The sequence below is a fragment of the Rhodnius prolixus genome, unplaced genomic scaffold (assembly GCF_049639745.1).
Source record: "Rhodnius prolixus isolate KJV_2025 unplaced genomic scaffold, Rpr scaffold_7, whole genome shotgun sequence".
Lineage (NCBI taxonomy): Eukaryota > Metazoa > Arthropoda > Insecta > Hemiptera > Reduviidae > Rhodnius > Rhodnius prolixus.
In genome coordinates this window covers 37,069,834-37,092,703 of record NW_027411582.1, presented here as the reverse complement: position 1 = coordinate 37,092,703, position 22,870 = coordinate 37,069,834, and the positions used below count along the sequence as shown (strand labels likewise).

General features: G+C 31.8%; 1 protein-coding gene and 1 long non-coding RNA gene across 12 annotated transcripts in view; one reads left to right on the top strand and one right to left on the bottom strand.

Moving 5' to 3' along the window:
- The window catches only part of LOC141446496 (uncharacterized), a 112,230-nt gene extending 92,851 nt beyond the window's left edge, over positions 1-19,379 (bottom strand). For 3 of the 11 annotated variants that reach the window (XM_074113006.1, XM_074113008.1, XM_074113007.1), the window contains exons 1-5: positions 19,148-19,373; positions 16,272-16,373; positions 14,725-14,885; positions 11,252-11,461; positions 7,039-7,240 (exon numbers count right to left, since the gene is read on the bottom strand). In XM_074113006.1, coding sequence (XP_073969107.1) covers positions 7,039-7,240; positions 11,252-11,461; positions 14,725-14,885; positions 16,272-16,359 — 661 coding nt within the window. In that variant the 5' untranslated portion in view covers positions 16,360-16,373; positions 19,148-19,373. Of the gene's footprint in view, positions 1-7,038; positions 7,241-9,127; positions 9,236-11,251; positions 11,462-14,724; positions 14,886-16,271; positions 16,374-16,769; positions 16,979-19,147 lie in introns of those variants that run through there. The other 8 variants (XM_074113009.1, XM_074113011.1, XM_074113003.1 and 5 more) reach the window with 7 other exon arrangements.
- On the top strand, positions 646-5,757 carry LOC141446519 (uncharacterized). The gene is made up of 2 exons (XR_012453776.1): positions 646-1,642; positions 4,868-5,757. It is a non-coding gene; the product is annotated as an uncharacterized lncRNA (long non-coding RNA).
- Positions 19,380-22,870: the final 3,491 nt, after the last annotated feature.

Genomic DNA, 22,870 nt, shown 5'->3' with positions numbered 1-22,870 from the left:
CCTCAATCACCAGACCTCAACCCAATTGAAAATCTGTGGCATATTGTGGACAGGAAAGTCCGCTAGACCTCTATTACAAGTAAGGAGCACTTAAGACAAGTGTCAGTTAATTCCTGGAACAATTTATCAGATGAGGTGACAAGAAATTTAGTTGAATCAATGCCAAGGCGTTACAAGCCGTAATTGAAGCTAAAGGGATGCACACTAAATATTAAGGACAATGTTATGATTGGTTATGGGTCAACCAAATTATTTTTTGAAATATTTCACTAGGTGTGCAAATACTTTTTTTGCAGTATAAAATAACATTATGTTCTTTATACTTAATTAATTTGACTCTTTTGCATATTTATATTTATCATCTTATAGTGCTTGATTTAAGAAGTTAAATAAACGTAATTTGGGTAAAAAAGCTAATTTTTTTTTATATGAAACCTTAAAATAACAGGGTGTGCAAATACTTTTTTTGCCTATTGTAGTTTTGATTGCAGTAATTTCCACTCTTGCCAAGGTACAGTTGCAATTCAGTCCAATAATCTATCTCCTCAAAATAAATAATCGCAAACATACTTTAAACTAAATAATTAATCTATGAAGTAAAACAGAATTTCTATTAATAAAATTAAAAATAAATGAGTCATCAAACAAGCATGTCAATAATAATGATTGAACCATTTATTGGAAAAACATTATTGTATGATCAGATAACCAGCTTGACCTAGATTATATTTTTTTAGGAAAGTTTTTTTTTTTTTTTTTTTTTAACCAACTTTGAATCAAATTTTAAACTTACTTTATAAATTTGTTAAATACGTTATTAATAGTAAAGAGAATGTAAAAGCTTGTTTACTTTTTGCAATGTAAGAGAAGGTTACACATTGCTTTGTGCGTGCCCAGTAACTTAAGCAGAAATATTTTTTCCGTAAAAATTGATTTAATTACAATTCTAGGAATCTAAGACTCCCATCAAATCAAGATAGTTGAAATAGCAGGCAAAAGGGAATTTAACTGTTTGATGAAGAATAAGATGAACCACAATAAATCAAACGGGAAAGCTCGAGACTTAATTTCCACTCCTACATTTTAATGTTTTTCTAAGTAGAATGTCTTTCTAAAACATTAATATATAAATTTGTAAGTTATAAGTGAAATAATTGAAACAAGATTAAGTTATGTGATTTTCACGATCAAAAGAAGCCTATTATATAAACGTGTACGATTTCATCAATTTGGAGATCCCTAAAAACGAATAAGTGGCCCCTATTATTTTTTTGAGAGAGAACATATTTGGTGGTTTTCTCCAGTTACGCTGCTTATAGGTAAAGTTTTCTTATAGTCACACTTTACAACACCTAATTAAAATTGAATAAAAAATACAAATTTTAAAGATAATTTTTGTAAGTTAGAATTTCGAGAATTGGTATAAGAATATGTCTTGCCCAAAAGTTTTAAAAATAATAAACAATAGCTTACTTATAACTATGTAGTTTTGTTTGAGTCTTATTACTGCCCAAATTCTCCTTAATACAAGAATTTAAAAACTCCGTTGGGATTTCTTATTCCAACGAGAGGTCACTACTTTTAAGGCAATTCAGAAGTTTACTATCCTGCCAGTTTCAACAATGGAAAACTAGTGAAGCAGGTAAGAATTTTCTACTGACATTTGATGTTCTACTACATTATTAGCTAAATCGCAAAAGTTTTAATAATATGTCGTTAGTTAAATGTCTTTATCGGTTATCCATTATTGATATTATTGCTTACAAAAAAATCATTAACTAAGTTAAAACTTAGTCCGGTGAGCCGACTTTTTTTAAATTTGATGCTCATTAACATTTAGGTGGCAGGACAGTACAATTAATAGTAATGGAACTTTAGAGAGGTAGGTGACCTCCCTCCTTTCCAAAAAGTGCTCTTAACTAAATTTATCTAGAACTGAAAAATTGATTCAATACATTGGATGATCTAAGAAAAACTGAATTTAACTTCAGCAAGTTTAAGCTTTCTACGATTTTTAGTTCCTTGTACGAGGTGTGGCTATTAAATAACGAGACTATTGCAGTAAAACATTTTATTTTAAATACTTACGTATTATCACCTTCAATATACACCCCTCCCCCATCCCTACAATGCTCGAAACAGTGCTAGAAGTCTTTTTCTGTGAGCTCCTACATGACGCGTGCCGCTTTTTCTTTTTCACAGCTTCAATAGACTGAAATCGTGTTCCTTTTAATGCAGATTTGACTTTGGGGGAACAGATAAAAGTCACATGGGGCCAAGGTCAGGCGGATGTGGCCTAAAACTGGGATGTTGTACTTTGGCTAGAAACGTCGTCTTGACAGACAATGCAGTGTGAGCCGGCTCCGGTTGTCTTGATGGAGAACCCCGTGACTTGTTCTTCCACAAATCGGGTCGTTTTTTTTCCTTACTCTTTCACGGAGTTGAGCAAGCACCTCACGGTAGTAATGTTGATTAATTATAATCGATATTTTCATCCGTTTTGAACGTGGAAGGGCGACCCAGGAGGTTATCATCTCCGACGTCTTCTCGGCCATCTTGGAAACGCTTGAACCATTCAAAAACTTACGCTCGTGATAAACAATCATCGCCATAAACTTCTTTTAATAAAAAAGATAAGTTTCAGTAGCGGTTTTACCCAGTTTCTTGTGAAATTTCACGACAATTCGTTGCTCTACTACATGTGTAGTATCATGTTTTCGGCAAAACGAAACTAACACCTCTTACATTATGGTTCAAAACGATGGTTCCGGTCAGACAGATTTATCTACAAAAACACGTGAGACGCTGCAATCGAAAGAGAAGGCTTTACGCTGCACAGCTGGCGGTCGTTAGGATTTGGCGCGTGCATAGTTCTGTAGCAGCATCAGTCTCGTTATTTAATAGCCACACCTCGTATCTTTTTTACATCTACGATCGTTCGCTGAAGATATTTTTAAGAATTCAACGGTGTTAAAACTCACAATTTGACCCCATCGCAATATTCCATGTGGGAAAACAGGAGAATAAAACGAAAATTAAATGAAAAAAAACTTTGTAAAAGAATGGCCATCTCTGAAAACAAAACAAACATTTTAGACCAACATATAGTTGGGTGTTCTAGATTTTCAGCTAGACTGAAAAAGAAAAGAAAAAATTGACAGTGACAGAAGTTCTTTTTTTCCCAACTCAGTTGAAATAAAGTAACTATTTCACAAAGTTATGCAATCTACAGTGACATGCATCTTGCGTGCAACACAAAACCAACAACTAGAAAAACCCCAATATCATTTGGTTTACAGAGAGGAGAAAATAAAGATAAAAAGCTTCAGGCCAGAAGTAAAGAATGAGCAAAAAACGAGAGCACAAAATAAAGAAACGAAAATGAAGTAACAAGAACTACACTCTTGACTACTGTTAATTAATTAAAGCAACTAAACTAAATAACATAGGAAGGTATTTGTACGTAAATAGCAAAATTAAACTGCGATTTCAGTACTTCCTTTTAAGAGGAGTAAGAAAAATAAACTACGATTCCAGTACTTCTCCCTAAAAGGCAAAGAGGCAAAGATTTTTTAATCGAACGTCAATTCATTGATTTAAATCGGTTCACTCATTGATAATTTAAACGATTGCAGTACTTCATCTTAGTAGGTGCAAGAGCATCAGCAACGTAGAGGAGCCTTAACCACTTATTCGAGCTGAATTTTATCAAAATCGGACTAAGCGTTATAGAAATATTGGTAATAATAGTTTTAGAAAGGGCCTTATTTGGGTGGGGCAAACTCCCCTCCTTATGAGGCACGGCATCGAGACTTTTAAAGTGCAAATCTGTACAAAATTTCGATTCGAATGACACTTCATTCATGAAAATCGGTTCACGTGTCGATAATTTGCAACGATCGCTATACTTCCCCTTAACAAGTGTAAGAGCTGATCGCCGCTTTAATGTTACGTAGGGGAGCCCTAACCCTATCATCCTACCAAATTTTATCAAAATCGGGCCAAGATTTACAGAGTAATTAGTAATAATAATTTTGGAGGAGGCCTTACATAAAGGGGGCTATCTCCTCTCCCATTCGATGTACAGGGTCGAGACCCCCAAAAGGCACATCTACATAAAATTCCGAATCGGACCATACCTCATTCATGAAAATCGGTTCGCGCGTTTAGGCGCTACGTTGTTTACAAAAAAGGTAACAAGAACAAGAAGAACAAGAACAAGAACAAGAACATTTTTTGAAAAAGTCGTTTTTGCTCATTTTTAGCAACTTTTTTCTCGAAATCTATTAGATCTGGGTTGTTGCAAAAAAATTACAGTTATAAAGGAGGGTTTGCCCTTTATTTTAAAGAAAATTTGGGAATTTTATCTTTTATAGAAAAAGAGAAAAAAATTGTCAAAGTTGGGTGTTTTTCAACGTTACGCTTTTTCGTGCAGTTTTTGACGATCAACCCTTATACAACTGTCCTACCGGACAGTTTTAATTTATTATTTATTTGCTGAACTTTTTTTTCAAATAATGTTTAGAATGTGACAATCTTAATTGATTTTACTTTACTTACACAATGGTAATAAGACTTTAATTAGGAAACTTAATTCTTTGACAGTTTCGTTTTTCTTTTATATATTTTGTTTTTTAAAGTTATTTAGGTAATATTTACTTTGCATTCTTAAAAATACTTATTTCTTCTGTCTTCTTTTCTTTTTTGTAAAATCTTTTACTTTTGTTTATCACAATTATCCTGTACTAAATCATGAAAGTTTTATTTTAGCAAAACTAAGCAATGAAATTTACTTTTATATTTTCTTCTCATCATAACTCTAAAAGAACTCTCTTTATTTTTCCGACTATTGTATTATCCCGTTCAGGTGTATCATTTGTTGGGTGCCACACACGAATAAACTGGATAACCTGAGTTGGCTGGTTAAATGGATTGAAGGAGGTGTGAACTAGACTGTGTAATTTAAATTCAAGAGGAATAAAGCTAAGATCTATTCTAACAGCCTTGCGTACTTCTTGTGTTTGCAGAACTCTTTTATGGAGAATTCAACGGTGTTAAAACTCACAATTTGACCCCATCGCAATATTCCATGTGGGAAAACAGGAGAATAAAACGAAAATTAAATGAAAAAAAACTTTGTAAAAGAATGGCCATCTCTGAAAACAAAACAAACATTTTAGACCAACATATATAGTTTATAGAAAATATAGTTTAATTGTAGGCACAGAGGACGCCGAGAAGATTGCAACAACATGTAGAAGCCGTGATTCTGCAAGAAGATGAAAAGAGCATCCTTTAGATATTTGAGTATTTTAAGAGGATCCTACGACAAGTAGGTCTGAAAAGAAGTGCTTTCGATTAAGAGTATCCGTCGTCCTGACACCAATAAAAAGAAAAAACCACAACTCTTTCAATATTGCAATGCTTTGTATTTTTTGCTAAGATTGATAATCTAAAATTCCCTGTTATCATCAAGAAAGGTGAAAGTATCTTCTGGCAAGAGTATGAGAGAAATCATGAAAAAAATAACGAAAGAAACAAAACTAAACAAAACTTGTTTACAAATAAATGATGCTGTTTAAATGTGATCGCCATTAAGGAATAAAAACCAAATTCTTAAGGAAGTGGAAAACGGAAAAATCGTAATTCTGATGGTTTTTTTGCACAAAAATATTGACTAAATGATACAAAATATTGCCTGATATGTTTGAGTTTATGCATGTATGTTCTGGTTAAGTCAATAAATATGTGAACATATTGATTTATTTTGCTTTTTACCCTTTGAAAGTCAACAGCCTCGGTGAATCATTTAAACATGACCTGATCAAACTTGATAATCGATTATTTACATATAAGCCTATACAAATTCATTATCAAAATTATATGAAAGAAAAGATAAAACGAGATAAATGAAAATATTTCGTTGTGTATTAGACATTATTAATACGATGCCACGGAATTTATTTATATTTACTTTTTATAATGATTAAAATAAATACGTAGATTATGATAGGTTATTAAAAAATTATACTTTGTTAGTAGGTTAGTAGTCATTAAGATTTCTTAAGAATAATAAAAATTCATAAGAATTAAATTTGAAATCTCTGAAAGAGTTATTTTTATCTTCTATACGAATGTCAATGTAGAGCCAAATTACGCTAAGTTTTTAGCAACATTTAATCACAATGATGTCCGTGTGATGTTGGACAGAAACTTTACGAATTTTCAGCACGAAAAATAAAAAAAGCAACCAAAAAAGACAATCTTGGGTGACCAACAAAAAGCCTAGAACTTGAGTACAAATTAGGATTAGAAGATTCTAAGAAAAAATGTCTAACATCTCCTCCCACACTGGCGAATATCTAAGAACTAGCTAAGTCTCTCTCAGAAGGATACACGATTAACAAAAACGAAAACATATTTGCTGTAAGCTAACAATACACTGTTTTGAAAACGGGAAACTTCACTGAAATGACCTTTAAAGGAAAGCGAACTTCTATCCCCTAGGAATAACTAACATGAATTTTTCCTTGAAGCAAAAGTTACGTATGCATATGTAGATGATCCCAAAACTAGATTAGAGAAAACCGTCAAAGCTTGTTTCAAAAAATTCTCTAAAAAGTGTAAATTTTTTTCCCCCAGAAAGTAGTATTTCCCTTTCGAGAGATTTTGATCGGTAAGGCACGTCGGGTCCCTAAATATTAAGTTTTAGCTCCATGCAATTTTTCGTTTTTGAAACATTTTGTTCAGAGACAATGTTCTAAAAAAAATAATTCTTCTGAACTTAAGGTACTACAAAATAGAAATGGTGAAAAAACTAGAAATCTAGAAAATTTCGTATGTTCGCAATACTTTTTTAACCTAGAAAGAAAATATAAAATAGGCGAATCTAAGGTAGAAGAAAATATACATACTTGAAATCCATGGCTTCCCTAATGAAAATATTGCATAATGTATTTTAACGAAATGATCATGGAATCTAAAGAATGTACAAAAATAATCAAATAATAAAGGATTTTTTTCTTTTTTTTCACTAACTTTGAAAAGAATTCTGTCTTCTAGCCGCACCCCTGGAGTCCGGAGCGGGCGGCCTTAATCGGCGAGGATGGTGCATATAGAAAGCTGGAGTGTAACCCTCGTTGTCCACACAGTTGATGTCAGCACCTCCAGCAACTAGTCGTTTCCAAGTTACTTCTGCACTTACACTACCACCTGCGTAATGCAAGGGATTACGTTTTACCTGTAAGAAATAAAAAAACAAAAATTATTGGACAAAATTAATGTAGTAGATTCATAAGAGTATTGATTTTATTATAAGTAGTACGTATAAAAGGAATTATAAATGAAAAATAAGCTATATTTGTGTGTGTTGGTTGGATTCAATAAGCAGACAATTCTAATTGATTGTTACAGAAGATATGATGAATTGACTTTTTTTTAAAGTAAATATGTTTAATTTGGTCATGCAAAGAGATGTTTGCTTTTAATAATGAGGACTTGTATCTGTTTTACATGGTGAGTTTAAATAATTGTTTATCTCCCATTAATAGAATTGGAGAATTTCGATTTTGAGATTTCACAACGATAACTCCCCCTCTCCTTCAAGCCAGTGGTACACAATTTTCATGATCTTTACTTCCAATACCAACCCAACTACACACTCTTTCTTTACCAACTTGTAAAAAAAAAAGAAAAGTTGTTTTGTTTATAGAAAACACCATAACTGAAACATTCCGTCTTGAACTTTAATATGTTGCTCAATATATACTTAATTTGAATTCTTAGCAACTTTTCGTAAGTAACCATTGAGCTTACAATTCAAGTGGTATATAAAAGACTTAAATGAGAAAAAAAAAAAAGTATTTGAAAAACTACGCTTAATATTCTACCTAAATATTAAACATTACACGATGATAAAGCTTTCAAAATAACGCCATTAAGAAAAATAAACTATTTATCACTTTAAAAAAACATTAAAGCTTACAAACAAAATAAGAAAGTTTCAAAGTTCATCGACTAGCTGGATTTTAATGATCAAGTGTCAAATAGGAATATAATGAGGCGAAGAAAAATGAATGAATTCAATATCCCTTTTGAATATGATCATTATAATAATTATATTATTAACTAGCAATGTCAGTCTAGGAGCGGTGAGGCTATGCTCCCCTTCTTGTGTAGTATTCATTTCTTCATTCTCTCACTCCTAGTAAACGGGGTTATTGCAATCGTGCAGATATTTTCTACCTCGTGAGTATCCACAAGCTGACCAATGCATTGAGTAATGTGGTGTTCTCTTGGTAATTTTTTGAACGGAACACTTTTCTGTCATGCCCCATGGGGGTACCTAAACTAAATATTAACTAGTTTTAGTTTTTGAATTACGTTTACCATAATAGTTTAAAGCACGATAGAGAAGCCAACCCACTTAAACCGTACCATTTCTTTAAAAAAACAACAACAAAAAACTGTTATCTCATTCCGGCGACATTAAAATGGATATTCTTAGAGGAAAAACTTGAAAATGAAAACTCTACAAATATTTCCACCTAGGAGCAGTAACAGAAAGAATAAACTAATAATAACTAGACAAACATCTGATATATTTGAAACAAAAATGGGTAATCCATAGTAAAAAATTAATTGACTACGTTCAGGAATAATCAGTGAAAATAATGATACTTGGATGATTTTGAAATGAAAATTTGAAATAACTAGGTTTATTCGCGATTTTCCGCACTTAACATATTTCTTTTTTTTAAAAAAAAACAATCGTCAACTCTTACTAAAAGGAAGTTAAAACATGTATCTCCTGCACTTAAAAACTCAAATTCCGAAATCCATCAGTACTTCTACTAATTTCCGGCAAGAATAATTATTTAATATGCGTTAGTTTCGTTGAAAGAAACTTATTTCGAGAAATATCTCGTTCAAGACTTCAGAATCTCCAACTAAATACAACTTATTTTTTGTTATTTTCGTTAAGAGCAATAAATAAAATTTTATATTATGTCACGTATTGGAAATTAATTGTTATAATAATTAAAAAAAAAAAAATTAAAATAGTCCTTTATTTTTGCGACTTCTAGTACTTTTTGTATGTTTGTTTTTGTATGATTATTTCTATTACCTTGCAAAATAATTAGCGGACGTTTATTCAGAGTGACGTTGGCCGACTGAAGGAAAAACTGGAGGGGCGGACTGGTGAACTACTGCCTCCCCCAAGAGTAAAGCTTAACGGCGGCGTTTGTGGAAAAAAAAAAAAATATTGGAAGGTGGCAGCACATAGTCACGTTACACGGCCACGGGAAAGCTCCACCTGTCGTATTTCTGATTACCTAGACTCAACCCGTCCCCGCCAACCACGGTATACCATCGTCAACCTATTCCTTGAACATAAACCAGGAGAAAACATTAACATGTTCCGTACCATCTAGAAATCTCTCGCTCAATCTATACATTGTTTTTTTCTTTTGAGTTTAAAAAAGAAAAGATAAATTTTTAAATACTCGATATACTTGCCCAAAAATTTAACAGTTTAATGATAAAAACGAAAGAAATATAGGAGATAGTTAATTTTTTGTTCGTGTTTTCCCAATATCTATTTATTATTTACATCGCTCAGCTGGTATTTCTCAAGGCATTTATTTTAATAGCGAATACCTTTTTAAAAGCTCTCCCACCAATCAAATACCTTCTTTTTTTTATTTATATTTTACTTACTCTTTATTTTACTTAATAGAAAGTGTTTTAATCGTGCACATTATCGATTTTGAGTTTTAAATGGAAATATCCGTTTAAAGATCCCTAGAGTTCGAAAAAGAAGCTTCGGCGACTCTCACTTTGTGAATTTTTAAGTGTACCTGTGATGTGAATCTGTCGTAATTCAAAAACAAAACAATAAAAGTAGCATTAAGTTCACATTTGACAATTCGGTCAGGTGTAAACTTAGGACGCCACAATAAGATAATGGGTAAACCGGAAATACCCACTCCACGGAATCAATTTTTGAGTTCTTAAAGATTTTTTCAAAAAAGGGTTTCCACGATTTTCTATAATCTTAATGTATTAGTTGTAGATCTAAAACTTTTATTTGATTCAAGTAAGTACGTAAAGTAATTGTAAACTCGTAGTAAGTAAAGTAATTGCCTATTTTATCAGGCGGGGCTTTACGTCCAACTACCATTAAATAAAATCCAAGGCCTAAGACCAGGAATCAAACCCAGTACCACAATGCATATTAGCTTTGCAGGTCTCGCCTCTTAACCGCTCGGCTACCGTGGCTACCTTTTATTTGATACAAATGTACACATGTTATTGGAAACATTTTTCCTAGAAGAACCAATTAAAGGCCCCTCTGGAGGAGAGGAGATCGATAGATTTCCATTAATGTGACATTTTTATGTAATGAACGGTTCTTATCCCTTGTATAGGAGGGTTAAATGTATTTCAGGCGCCACGGTAGCCGAGCGGTTATAGGCTAGACCCGCAATGCTAAGATGTATTGTTGGTTAGTGGGTTCGATTCCCTTGGTCTAGGCCTTGGATTTTATTTAATGGTTGATAAAAGAAATTTACAGTAAAGTGTGTTTGCTAGTCGCCTCCGTCCACGACACCCAATTGGTAGTTGGACGTTACTTTACTTTACTACTACTACTACTAGGCGATTACTTTACTTAACAACTACTTTACTAAATGTATTTCTAAAATTTGGAATTTTGATGAAAATTCCAAAATTACGTCTGAATTTAATGGGATTTTTCACTTTTTGGGAGATTTTCTTGAAACTTCTTGTAAAAGCATACAATTATTTATTATTTGTTTAGAAAAATTAGTTTTTGGCAATTTTAAGATTGGGAATAGGCTTTCTTTTAATGCAATTTTCAGTGTAAGGTACGATAATGAAGTGTTTATTGTTGGTAAAATATGATACAAATGAATAATGTTAAAAACAATAAATAAGAACTTTGAGAATAATAGAAGGAGAAAATGGTGCGTGGGATCACGTTAGATTTGTTTCTTTCTTTTTTTGTATTGAAGAAATTGAAAAGAGAACATAAAAAGTCATCCCACTAATAGAAAATCCATCTGGAATAGATTCTTTCCTAAATCGTTACAAAAAATTTATAATTTGCATCCATATTTTAACTTTAATTAATTTCAAACGTTAACCACTTAAGATTAAGTTTTGTGTGATAAATATCAGTTTCTAAATTGAATAAAGTTCGTTTAAGAATAACAATAAAACTTCTTACCTTATCTAAAACATTGACAGTGGCTGGATAATTTTCAATCAGCCAATCTTGTAACTGTACATGATTATGTATCACAGCTTTATGTAACAACCCAAGTCCAGAACAATCTCTACTTAATTCTAAATTCAATTTTGGTTCTTTAGATAATATAGTTTCTATTCGCTTAATGTCACCATTTCTTCCAGCATCATGGAGTTCTTCTATTCTTTTCTGTAAAACATAATGAAAGATATATATTATTTAAAATCGAAGTCATTACTCGCAATAATATAACTGCGATGACAATTCAAATAACATCAGCATTATCTAAGAAAGTAGAAAGATTATTCCAAATTTTACTCATTTTGATCATATTTTCTTTTTGATTAATGAGTCTGTTGCAAAAATAAAATAAGATAAATAAATAAATATTACTCTACAATTATCATTATCATTCACGAAAAAAAAGAATCAATAATAGTTTCATTAAATACCACCAGATAGAAGAAGCATTACTTTCTGTTAGTGATTCTTACCGGCGAACAAAATCTTCATTTTTGTTACTCATTTAAACAACTCCTTTTCATCAATTTCCCAAAAACTAAGAGGAAATTGCAGTTTGTGAAAACTTTTGCATCGTTACAATTTACTATAACTGATAACTTTTCAAAACCAACAAGTAGAATCACCGGGAAGAATGAATGGTTTCAGCTGTGAAGTTAAATCTGTAACTTTCAGAATTCTTTAAAAAATTCGTAAAATTGTCTCTTAAAAATAATGTTCAAGATTCTAATTCTTATATTTTCTTTCAACTCGGAATTTTTGCAACTTCATTTTTATTTACTAACGTACTGAAATAGTCCTTTTTTTTTATGGGAATCGTAATCCCAATCCTTGTCCAGAACTCTTTTGAAAACTACTTTTTTTTTTTTTTTGTTTTCTTTTTTTGGCATTGGCTTCCGCCATACAGCCAGCATCGTCTAGGTGCTTATCACTAGAATATCACTCACTCTCCATTCTTACCTACAAATACATTCGCTTCACACATTCATCATTCTACTATATACCGCTATTTACATAAACTACTGCTAATGGATGGAGCAGCACTCTGTGCTCCTGCCATCCTTCTCGCTTAACCAAAATTAAAATCACGTAATCCTTCTCTAAGCATTTTGTTCCATTCATTCTAATTCGGCTATAGCTTCTAAATACATTCATATTTCATTGCTAGCTCTGCTATCGACTTAAGCACATAACTGTTGGTGGAGAATATAATGTCTTCGTAGCGAAATGGTGCATCTAAATACCTGTATATATCGTCAAACATTCGTTTCCTTTCTACCACATAACGTGGACATATCATTATTACATGTTTGAAATCTTCCTCCTCATTGCAATCTACGCAAAGAGGAGAGGACCTTTTGTTGATCCTGTGTAGATACGATCCGCACACCGCGTGGTTCGCTCTCAGCCTGCTTATTGTCGTAACAACCCATTTATTAGTGACAGTTCCCTTAAACCATGGTTGTCTAGGTAACTGATCTGCCATAGTTTTATAGAATCTACCTTTATCACCATTATGTCTGCCATTTTTGTAGTGCTGCTTTTGCAATTATACCCTTGATATCGGTGTGTGGTAATTTATAATTAGCCATTTCCCCACTATTGGTGGCTTCCTTTGCAACAATAATTAGCCCTACTTAATATTAAAATGGCTTTAGAACCGTATATTCCACTAAAATGACAGTAGTTGAACCGTAAACCCAAAAATTCACGTATTCAAAGTTACTAAAAATAAAAGTATTTAAAAAATAGTTGATCTCAATGTAGGCAATGAGCATTACCAAATTTAAATAAAATCGCAGGGAGTAGTTGTCGAAAAAAACTAAAAAGAAACTACTTTGCTACTTTTGGTTGAGCAAAGTAACTCATTTAGACGAAACATAAAGAATCAAATTCCTGTGATATTTAGCAAATTTGGGCATGAGTTGACGCAGAAATTTTCTAAAAATCACTCTTTGGTCAGAGGGGATTTCAAAACAGGTATTTATTTTAAAAAAAATTTGCGAGTGAAAGTAAAACTAAATATTCAATACTGTTAATATTTTTTACGCGAAACTTATATAATTCTTCAAATATTATATTTGTTCAATTAATTTAGTAATAAACAATTTTTCAATCTGAACGCATTATAGATTTATTAGAAACATCTATTATGTTAAATACGGTTTATCTAGAAAATAAAAACAATAATAAACATTACCTACTGGATGTAAATAATCTATATGTGACACAATTTTCATCAAGGTCTATCGATATTTTTTTGTTGTAATCATGGTAGAGAAAGGGTGTAATGAAATGTGTTTGTGAAATAAACTGACTGGGAAAAACCCCAGCCGATCGACGTAATTCACTCGACCTCACCGTTTTTCTTTATTAGCACTTCAAAAAGAAAACTTCAACCTTACTAAAAAAATAAATAAATAATATATTGTTCGATTGGGAAGAAAGACTTTTTTTTTTAAGGCAGAGAAACCACTAAAAGCAATATTTTGGCCATTTTATACGCATACAATGGTTATGACTTACGATACTTTGAAACTAACATTGAATTCATGAATTTTTTATTCTTTTCGAAGGCCATAATCATCTGGGACAATACCGAATTATAATGGACTAACTGTATTCCTCCTTTACACAAGATATTATGTCATCAGGTTATGGACTGCAAACAAAAAATTAAACATACATTAAAGTATGGCGTGTATAAAAGGAATATGATTTAGTCATTACGGTTTAGTAGTCATTGATTTCTTTTTTTCTATTTTCACTTTTAAATAAGGAAAGTATTGTGATAGCGGCAAATTTCCGGTAGAAAATTTTGAGTCAGTCCATGAGTCCAAAAAAGTTGTTTTTATAAAATGGTGCATGAGAAACTAAAAACAAAAAAACTGAAAGAAAGAGTGAGGTACCACTAACTTGATTGTAACGTCACGATCAAACATTCTCGACCGGAACTGATTTTTATTTATTTTTTTTAATACCACCGTCCATTTTCATTATACTTAACAAACAGAACAAAAGTTTTTTTATAATTTTGCTACGACAATTCGTTTTGGGCATTTTGGGATGTTTCATACTTTGAGATTTGTATAAGAAAATGAATATCGTGAAAATCGGTTTACACCTGATTTTTCTAATCCCGTATTTTCTTTTAATTTCCTGAAACATTAAATTTTGGAACCCTGGAAAAAACCTCAAACTAAAGCATCTCTCAAATGTTACATTTCAGTGTAGAGAAAGATTATTCAACCTGCACATCACTAAAAGATCATTGAACGTTAAGGCAAAAATTCCAAATTATTTGCTAGAGCTAATTGAACATTTTTCATTTCTTGAGTTTTTTCTTCTTTTTTTTTTTGTGAATAATCAAATTTAACAGAACATCGATTTTTTTAATAGATTTTTGGAGGACAAATGTCTCTAATACTTACCAATACTTTAGGCAGGATGTGTATAAATTTTCTAGCTTTAGAGTCTGGCGAGTACTCTCCTACCAGTGTCTGTCCCAGGCCCTTTAGTACGAGATCGGTAAGCCTTGTTATTTCACCACCGCGTAACCACTGACGAACTACAGAAGGAGGTACTGGTAAAACTGTTAACAAACAAAATATTTTATAAAAATCTGCACAATTTTTTTTGTATATTTCAGTTTCAGCAGTTTTGAGATGTAGTTATGTTTTTAAATTGCGTGCATTGAATTCAGGAACCAAGTAAGTTACACACTTTCAAAGAAAACCGGTAGAAATAAGAAGAAAGAGAATTTTATAGCCGTAATAAAATTACAGTATCAGTATAAGTAAAGTCTATTTTTCAGGCGGGCTTTACGTCCGACTACCAATTAGGTGTCATGGACACAACGCGATTAGCAAACATACTTTACTACAAAGTTCTCATATTAAACATTAAATAAAATCCAAGGCCTAGACCGAAAATAGAACCCAGGACTACAAATACTTAGCTTTGTATTCTCGTCTCTAACCGCTCGGCAACCGTGGCGCCTACAATATCTGTTTTTCATAATGAATTAAGAAAGCCTATATAAATACCAACAGCTCAAGAACTCAGAACAATACTCAGAAACCGCAAGCAACGGCTTACGTAAACAGAACAATTCTAAGAAAACTAACAGAATTAAGCAGGTAAGTTGGACTGAGATGGATAATGAGCTGGATGATAAGCTTGCTAAATATGCTGAAATGAATGTTGAACTCTCAGTGAGCTTTAGCAAGCTAACGACAAGTTTGTCGTTAGAATTGCCAACGAACAGAGCTCCAAAGGTAGTACGAAGAATGGGGAGAAACAGAGAGAAGCCAAGATACTTGAAAGAACTACTTCCTGAGTGTCCAGTACAGCTTACTGAGTATCCACTTCGAGATTAAAGTCTCACAATATAATAACTCTTATTAGACAAAGCACAAATAGATTGCAGTTGCAACGGTTTAAATTCTTGCAACCAGCGAACTGCTCAAACCTTGCAGCATGTAATTTATTAACCTCCTCTCTTCAAGACAAGAACTTGAAAGCTAATTAACATTGTCTGGTGGGATAGATGTATAAGGATTGATCGTAAAAACTGCTTGAAAAAACGAAATAGTGAAATATACTCTTTAATAATTTTTTTTCTCTTCTTCTACAAAAGATTCTCAAATCTTTTCCATAAAGTAATAGCTTCCAAGAAAAACTGTTGCGGTTAAACAGTTGCCTTAGATAACACTGAGGTTTTTTATAAATTCAACTGACATTAGTTAATTAAAATATTTGTTTTCCGTTATTTTATTTTTCTACTTCGAAACCACTTCACACTTAGTTCAAAAATAAACTTTTTAAAATAAAATGTATAAATCAGATTTGGATTCGTCTTCAAAGTTGAAACTTCAAACGGAGGTGAGTTTTAATAAGCTGAGGGCTTGCCTATGGGTTCCCTAAGCTCAAGCATCCGCTTACTACTTCAATATTAATTATAGTAAAACAGAATTACCTGTGGGAGGACTTGAATGCACGTATAGTCCTGTAGGATGCCTCGCAGGAATTCTACTGCGTCTTATCCTCACCTGCCCCACACTCATCCCGGTTCATTTTCCTATAAAACAGTGAACGATTTACTAAAAATACCAGTTAAAACAAATCTGCTGCTCAGAAAAAAATTGAATCATTGATAATGAACTAGCTACATATAAGAATTAAACTGGTCAAACCCAAAAGCCTTATTGGTTTAATTTTAACTCAAAGCTACTGTTAAGTTTTAACTCAGACAAGTTAAACGGTTCTATAACCGTTTGAACTACAGGCTAGTTAAATGTAAGTCATTATCTATTCGCTATTTTCAAGAAAAAGTAAAGTATGCCTGCTTTTTCAGGCGGGCTTTACGTCCAACTACCAATGTATCACTATTTTCAAGAATAAATTCATCGTAACTAATTAATTTTTACTAAATAATAATGTAAAGTTTTTTTTCGCTAACGAAGTCGCAACCAACATTGTAACGAATCTTCTTTGGTGTCTTCAAAATCGCATAATGCTGCAAAGTGTGCTTAAACTTAACAATTTACAACTATCAACTATGAAAACATCATTCCTATTTACATTAATTTATCAAATTCAAGGAATTTAATGAACAAATTATTCGCTCCTAAATAGAAGTATTCATGAGTGTCAGCTATGATAAAATAACCTATTCGAATATTTATCAGCTGTCTTTGAAATGTATCAAACAGATTCATTAAATATGCTATTTATCATATTGATTATCTGTCATTTTACTAATTTGCACCTTTAGAATAAATTTTTAACTAAAATAACATATTAATGGAAGTAATAAAGAAAATTAAGTATTGTTTCTTCTTGTTGGGCTTGATTTATATTTATTTAGATCGTAGTGTTGTTTAATGAATTTGATTTTTCCGTCGTTTTTTGGATTGAATTTTATTTAAACAACCTTACCTTTCAAGAAAATTAGTTCCAAATAATCGTCAATCATCAAAGTTATGAATAGAATAGAATTAGGGCGAACGCTCAAACGGCTTTCTTTGACTACACAATTTCTTTGCGTTGAAAATTAGAATTTGTGTGATAGAGATAGTTGTCTTACTATGGACATTAGAATAGTAGGACATTGTTGAACGAAGCTCTGGCACAGGCTCCTCTAGAACCTACTAAAATTAAGACACAATGTACCCTGAATTAAAGATTGAAGTGATTCAATCCTAACTGAGACGCCTAACATAAGAGAGCACACCCAAGCTTAAATCAAACCCTTTGGGGGCCACCTATCACTAAATAGGCGAAAAGACGTTCTTTTCAATCTAAAAAGGACTAATAAAAATCTACTGAATCTAATAATATACTGTTAATGAGAGCGTGTATTTTACTGAAAATTTAGGATGCCACCCCAACCCTACCTCAAAAATACCCTCATTTGAATTTTCCTGCGAAAAATTAACAAATAAAAGCAATAGATTGTTAGAGCCATATTCTAGAGGAAAATCCAAAAAAACTGATTCCGATTCAGTAACGTGGCTCTTGTGGATATGATTTTTGTACAAGAGCTAGGGGTACACCTGTTCGGTGGTTTCTAAACCAATAATATCTTTTTTCGTTTTCCGAATGACCACACAGATTGAAAAATTGACATACTCTTTACAGACAAATTTGTAAAAAACTTATTTTTTATTCTTAAGAGAACAAAACTTCATTTCCAGTGAAAGTCCCAGATCTAACATCTACATGAACACAATACTTCCTCTTATGAGAGGTTGTTATTAAAATACTGTCAGCTCTCATTTAATGCAAAATCACGTATATTGCACATATATCAGTGCTGTGTTAACAAAATATTAGTTTCCTTTCCGTATTAAAAATAACATTGATCAGAAGGTGTAAAATATAATTTATTTTTGGTCAGAGAATAGTTTTCATTTAAGCAACAAATTACCGAGTTTTTACCAGATTATAGAAGGCACCATCTCCTTACTCTTTTCGTGATTTTTTTTGTGATTTAATATCACAAAATCAAAGAAATCCCTGAATGTTTAATCGTTACTTCCATCAGCTGTTTCTAATCAGAAGATTTCGTCCAAAAATTGACTTAGAAATCCTTCTTTTTTTTTCTTGAACCCATCAATATTCTTTAATACATATCTTTAAGGTAGGACATATTTATTTGACACATTTGATTATGTAAAAAATATGTTTCTTTCTTTCAAGAATTCCCGGGTAACATTAGGTACTCTTCTAGAGTGTCCCATTCCTTCAAATTCTACATTGTTACAGAATACTTCAGTGATGTAAAACCCGTGAAAAATCTACATGTAATGAAAATTATACTTAAAGAGTGGCAAAACGGCCAGTATTTCATCTATAGTGTTAATTATAATGTTCACTTTAAATTTAAGCCGCGTCAACATCTGAGATCATCGGCGGCCTACAGACAGTGTTCTCTCGTTACGCTAACCACTAAGAAAATTCCTCCCCTTAAATTATTATACATTCTGACAAAATAAAAATATCTATACATGTTCTATTTTAGAATTAAAATATATTTTATGAAATCCAATCCTTTGACTAATTAGCTAGTATACCGGCTGTCTTAAAAAACATTTTTTTGTAACCCGTGACAATACAGTAGTGAGTTGCATGCTTTTGATGGAGAGAACTTCTCCCTAGCTTTAAATAGTAGCTACTAAAGTATATCCGGAAATCAAAATTCCATAAGCACTTCACGTATGCATTGATGTTTTTCATCTGCTTGTATTAATGCTTAATATCTATCTTTTCAGGCTTGGCTAATTGACGAAATGTCGTCATAAAACAATAAATAAATAACTGAAGTAGAATATACATATTTATTGTACTTACTATTATCTCCATTTTAATTATCACTTTTCATCAATAGGTGGTTTACGTTGTACAAATTTTACACTCCATTTTCAGAGTGATTACAATTAGATTAAAAAGTAAAATGAGAGAAATAAAAAAAATAAATAAAAACAAAGAAAGGATTGGACAAAATATTGTCCAAAGAGTGTGATGTTAACACTATCAGCACATGTTAGTGGGGCACTGGTAAAAACATGATAAATAATATGATTGATCGAAAATACCTCTACCACCCTTCTTTCATTGGTCCGTTATTGGCAAAGATCTGCGTAGGTTGCTAACAACATTCCATTTTCTACACTCGCGAGTTAATAAGTAATAAATTGTGGTAATAGCACTAAAAGATTCGATTTTGATTGTTGGCTTAGGCCAAAAATTGTAATTTTTGCTTGTTCTTTGTAGCTTGATTTTTTTTTTTGCTATCTCTTACATCATTACTGGAGTAAAAGGAAGTATTACAACCAAAGTCAAATTTTTGGATACCGGAAATGTCCACTCTATGAGGTCCCTTGAATCAAAAAACCTATTGGTCTGTTTGTAGGCCTGTTTGTACGGAGGTTTGAATCCAAACATCGAAGCCAGTTTAAATTTTTGTATCTGGTTTAAGTGCCACAATCAGATTTGATCTCAAAGAAAAAAACTCGGGTATTTCAAGTGATAAACGTGTTATGAAATTTACGCCAAACAAGTGTTACCCCCCAATTATTGCTCTAGTTGGAGAAGATAGAAAAAAAATCGTTTAAGAAGGCAGTTTTTTCGTCGAGCTACCCGAGCCAATCATCCTTCACTCTTGTTAGATACAGATTTCTCTTATTCTAATTTTATTAATTACTTTATTTATTATTCGTTATTTAATCTTTAGTTAATAATTAGTTTTCATTCGTAGTTTAATTTTAGAATCCTAGATTACTAAAACCTGTTTTCTTATGTTTAACAGATAAATGTGGGCATAATAAATTATTTTTATAATTCTTATTGTACAAGTCTTGTAACCTAGATACCTATTACCTCTTAATTCCATAGAGATTTTGATTTTCTTATAAGACGTCGCAATCTATAAACATTTATTTGAAACATTTTCTAGAAAAAATTGACAAAGGGCAATTCTGAAAGAGAGGATAGTTTGGAGTCTCTGTAACGTCCTATTTTTGTAAATTGTACTACTAGCCAATGCTATAATAGTACTACTACTACTACTAATAATAATAAGAAGAAGAAGAAGAAGAAGAAGAATTAAATTTGGAATTGAATTTCCAAATTCAAAGGAATTCATCGGAACGACTCCCACTATTTCCTTTAAATTGGTGTAATAATAGTACATACATTTATAATATATACAAAAAACAAATTCTGTGCGATTGCCAGAAAGGTTAAGAACTCTACTAAAATTTGAAGTTCAACCATCTTTTGTATTAGTTTAAAAAAAAAAAACAGAGAACAAATCTATTATTATTTGAAAAAATTTATTTTGATAAGAATCTTTTATTGAACCAAAACCAATAAACACCTAATTGGGAGGAAATATTTAATGTCCGGGCGTCAATGACCCCACAATAGTTGGACATTCACCCAAGTAGGGTTAATTGAACAGAATGATGGCATTTTGTATAATTAATAGCTGACAAATAAAATCTTTACTACAAGTTTCACGGTTATATTTTTAACATTAAAAAAAACAAAAATATTTAGTGGCAAGGTTTGAAAACAATAACATTATTCATTATGAAAATTGAATTTATGATTAATGTTATTTGAAACTTACATTGATTTAGTTGTAAAAATTATTCTACAGCGAAATATTTGTATTATTCCCTCTTACTGCAAATGGGACAATCTTATTTCATGAATTTTCAACCACTTTGAAATGTTTATTCCCTATAATAAGTATATTATAATTTAAAGTATCAAATAGTGTTAGTGGTTACTAGTTGATTTATGGTGATACACTTTTTTTTTTATTCATTGACGCTCAAAGCTTTTTTCAATACTCTGACTCCGGATAGGAGTTTCTCATTTCAGCCAACACAGTTCATCATCACAACCGCAGCTGGATACAAACTGAAGATCTACCGAGAGGGAATTCAGATCACTAACCACAGTGCTGATCCCTATCCTTAGATTTTGTTGAGAGTAGTTACAATGAGTTGGTCATTAATAATATATAAGCTCTAGAAACATGTCCCTAGAAATCCCCAAAATCGTTTAAGTAACACCAAAAAAAATCAATACAATAAAATAACGGTATCTCGTTTATACGAATGAGAACACAGAGATTACTTTTATTGGTAAAGGATCCCATTAATTGTTTTAGATATTTAAACAAATTTGCTAATAGTCACGAAGAATTGGCTAGCAGAGTTCCGGCCCAAGCAGAGCCAGAATAGTAAGAGCTGCCATCTTCCAGAGGCCAGGATTGCATTTTAATTGCTCATGCCCACAAACCACAGATTATGTGGAAGAAGAGTTAAGAAAAATTTAGTCATGAACGACTAAGGATTAGTTCTAGTCATACAATTGTTAATCATTGAAGATTGTTAACTCAGTTTTGTCACAGAATGATTGATTTTAATTAAACCAAGCAACTGTTAGTGATTATTAGGATTTTTTATTGATTCAGGCTCAATTATTACTCTTAGTCCTGGATTTTAAAGCAGCACTCACATATAGGCAAGGCTTACCTGTTACTGATCTTCAGTATAAAGGATAATCACATATAACCGTAACATCTACGATCGTAATCTCTATCCCGTATTATAATAATCATTACAATTCAGACTAATGATTTTATAATAAGTTGTTACGACTAATGATTGATAATTAGTTGCAACTAACAACTAATGTTTAGGCAAGATTAATGCAATGCGTTGGGTTATGACAACTGATTTTTTAGTCGTGATTAAATGTGAACGATTGAATTAGTCATGACTAAATTTTTAATTCTGGTGTTAGTCAAGATTAAAGAATTTTGCTGTACTCAGGGCTGAATTTTTTTAAAAATTTATTTACTTAATAGCTTTACCTTTGTGATTGAAGTTTTTTATTTTTTTAAATTAAAATACTTTTCTTCAATTTATAAGTAGCGTTCAATACAAAATTATTTTTAGCTTGCATAATTAGACATGATTCCTATAAATAAACTCAACTTCTGCTTGTATAGAACTCAAATCCTATAAATAATAAATATAGAATCAGATTTTAATATTGCATATTTTATCTTCAGTATTAATAACTTATTTCATTTTTAAAATAATCTTCAAAGTTTCTTCCCCTGAGGAAGCTTAAAGCAGCTTATATATATCTTTACATTTTTATAAACTGCACTTGGTATTGACTCACGAATCTGTGTTGTATACTGTCTAGTCACTTAATAATTGAGAATTACATGAGTCTCAAAAATTACGAGCTAGAAGAGAAGGCGTAAACGGAAGTGCAAATTTTCTAAAGGGTTTTTCCATTTCGAAAAATAAATAGAGCATTTATGTATTAATTAACTCCCCAGAAAAATTAATTTGATTTTTTATACACTTTTATAAAAGTGAAGCTATTCAAAATTCTTAAACAAAAAATAAAAACGATAAGGAGAGAAGTGTGGCGCTAAAGACCGTAGCAGTAGGAGCGAAAAAAAGTTGAGAAATAATGCATTGGACTTCCCCACACGGTGTTTTCATGTTCGTGTCGCAGCATCCTCTTTTCTAAAGAGCT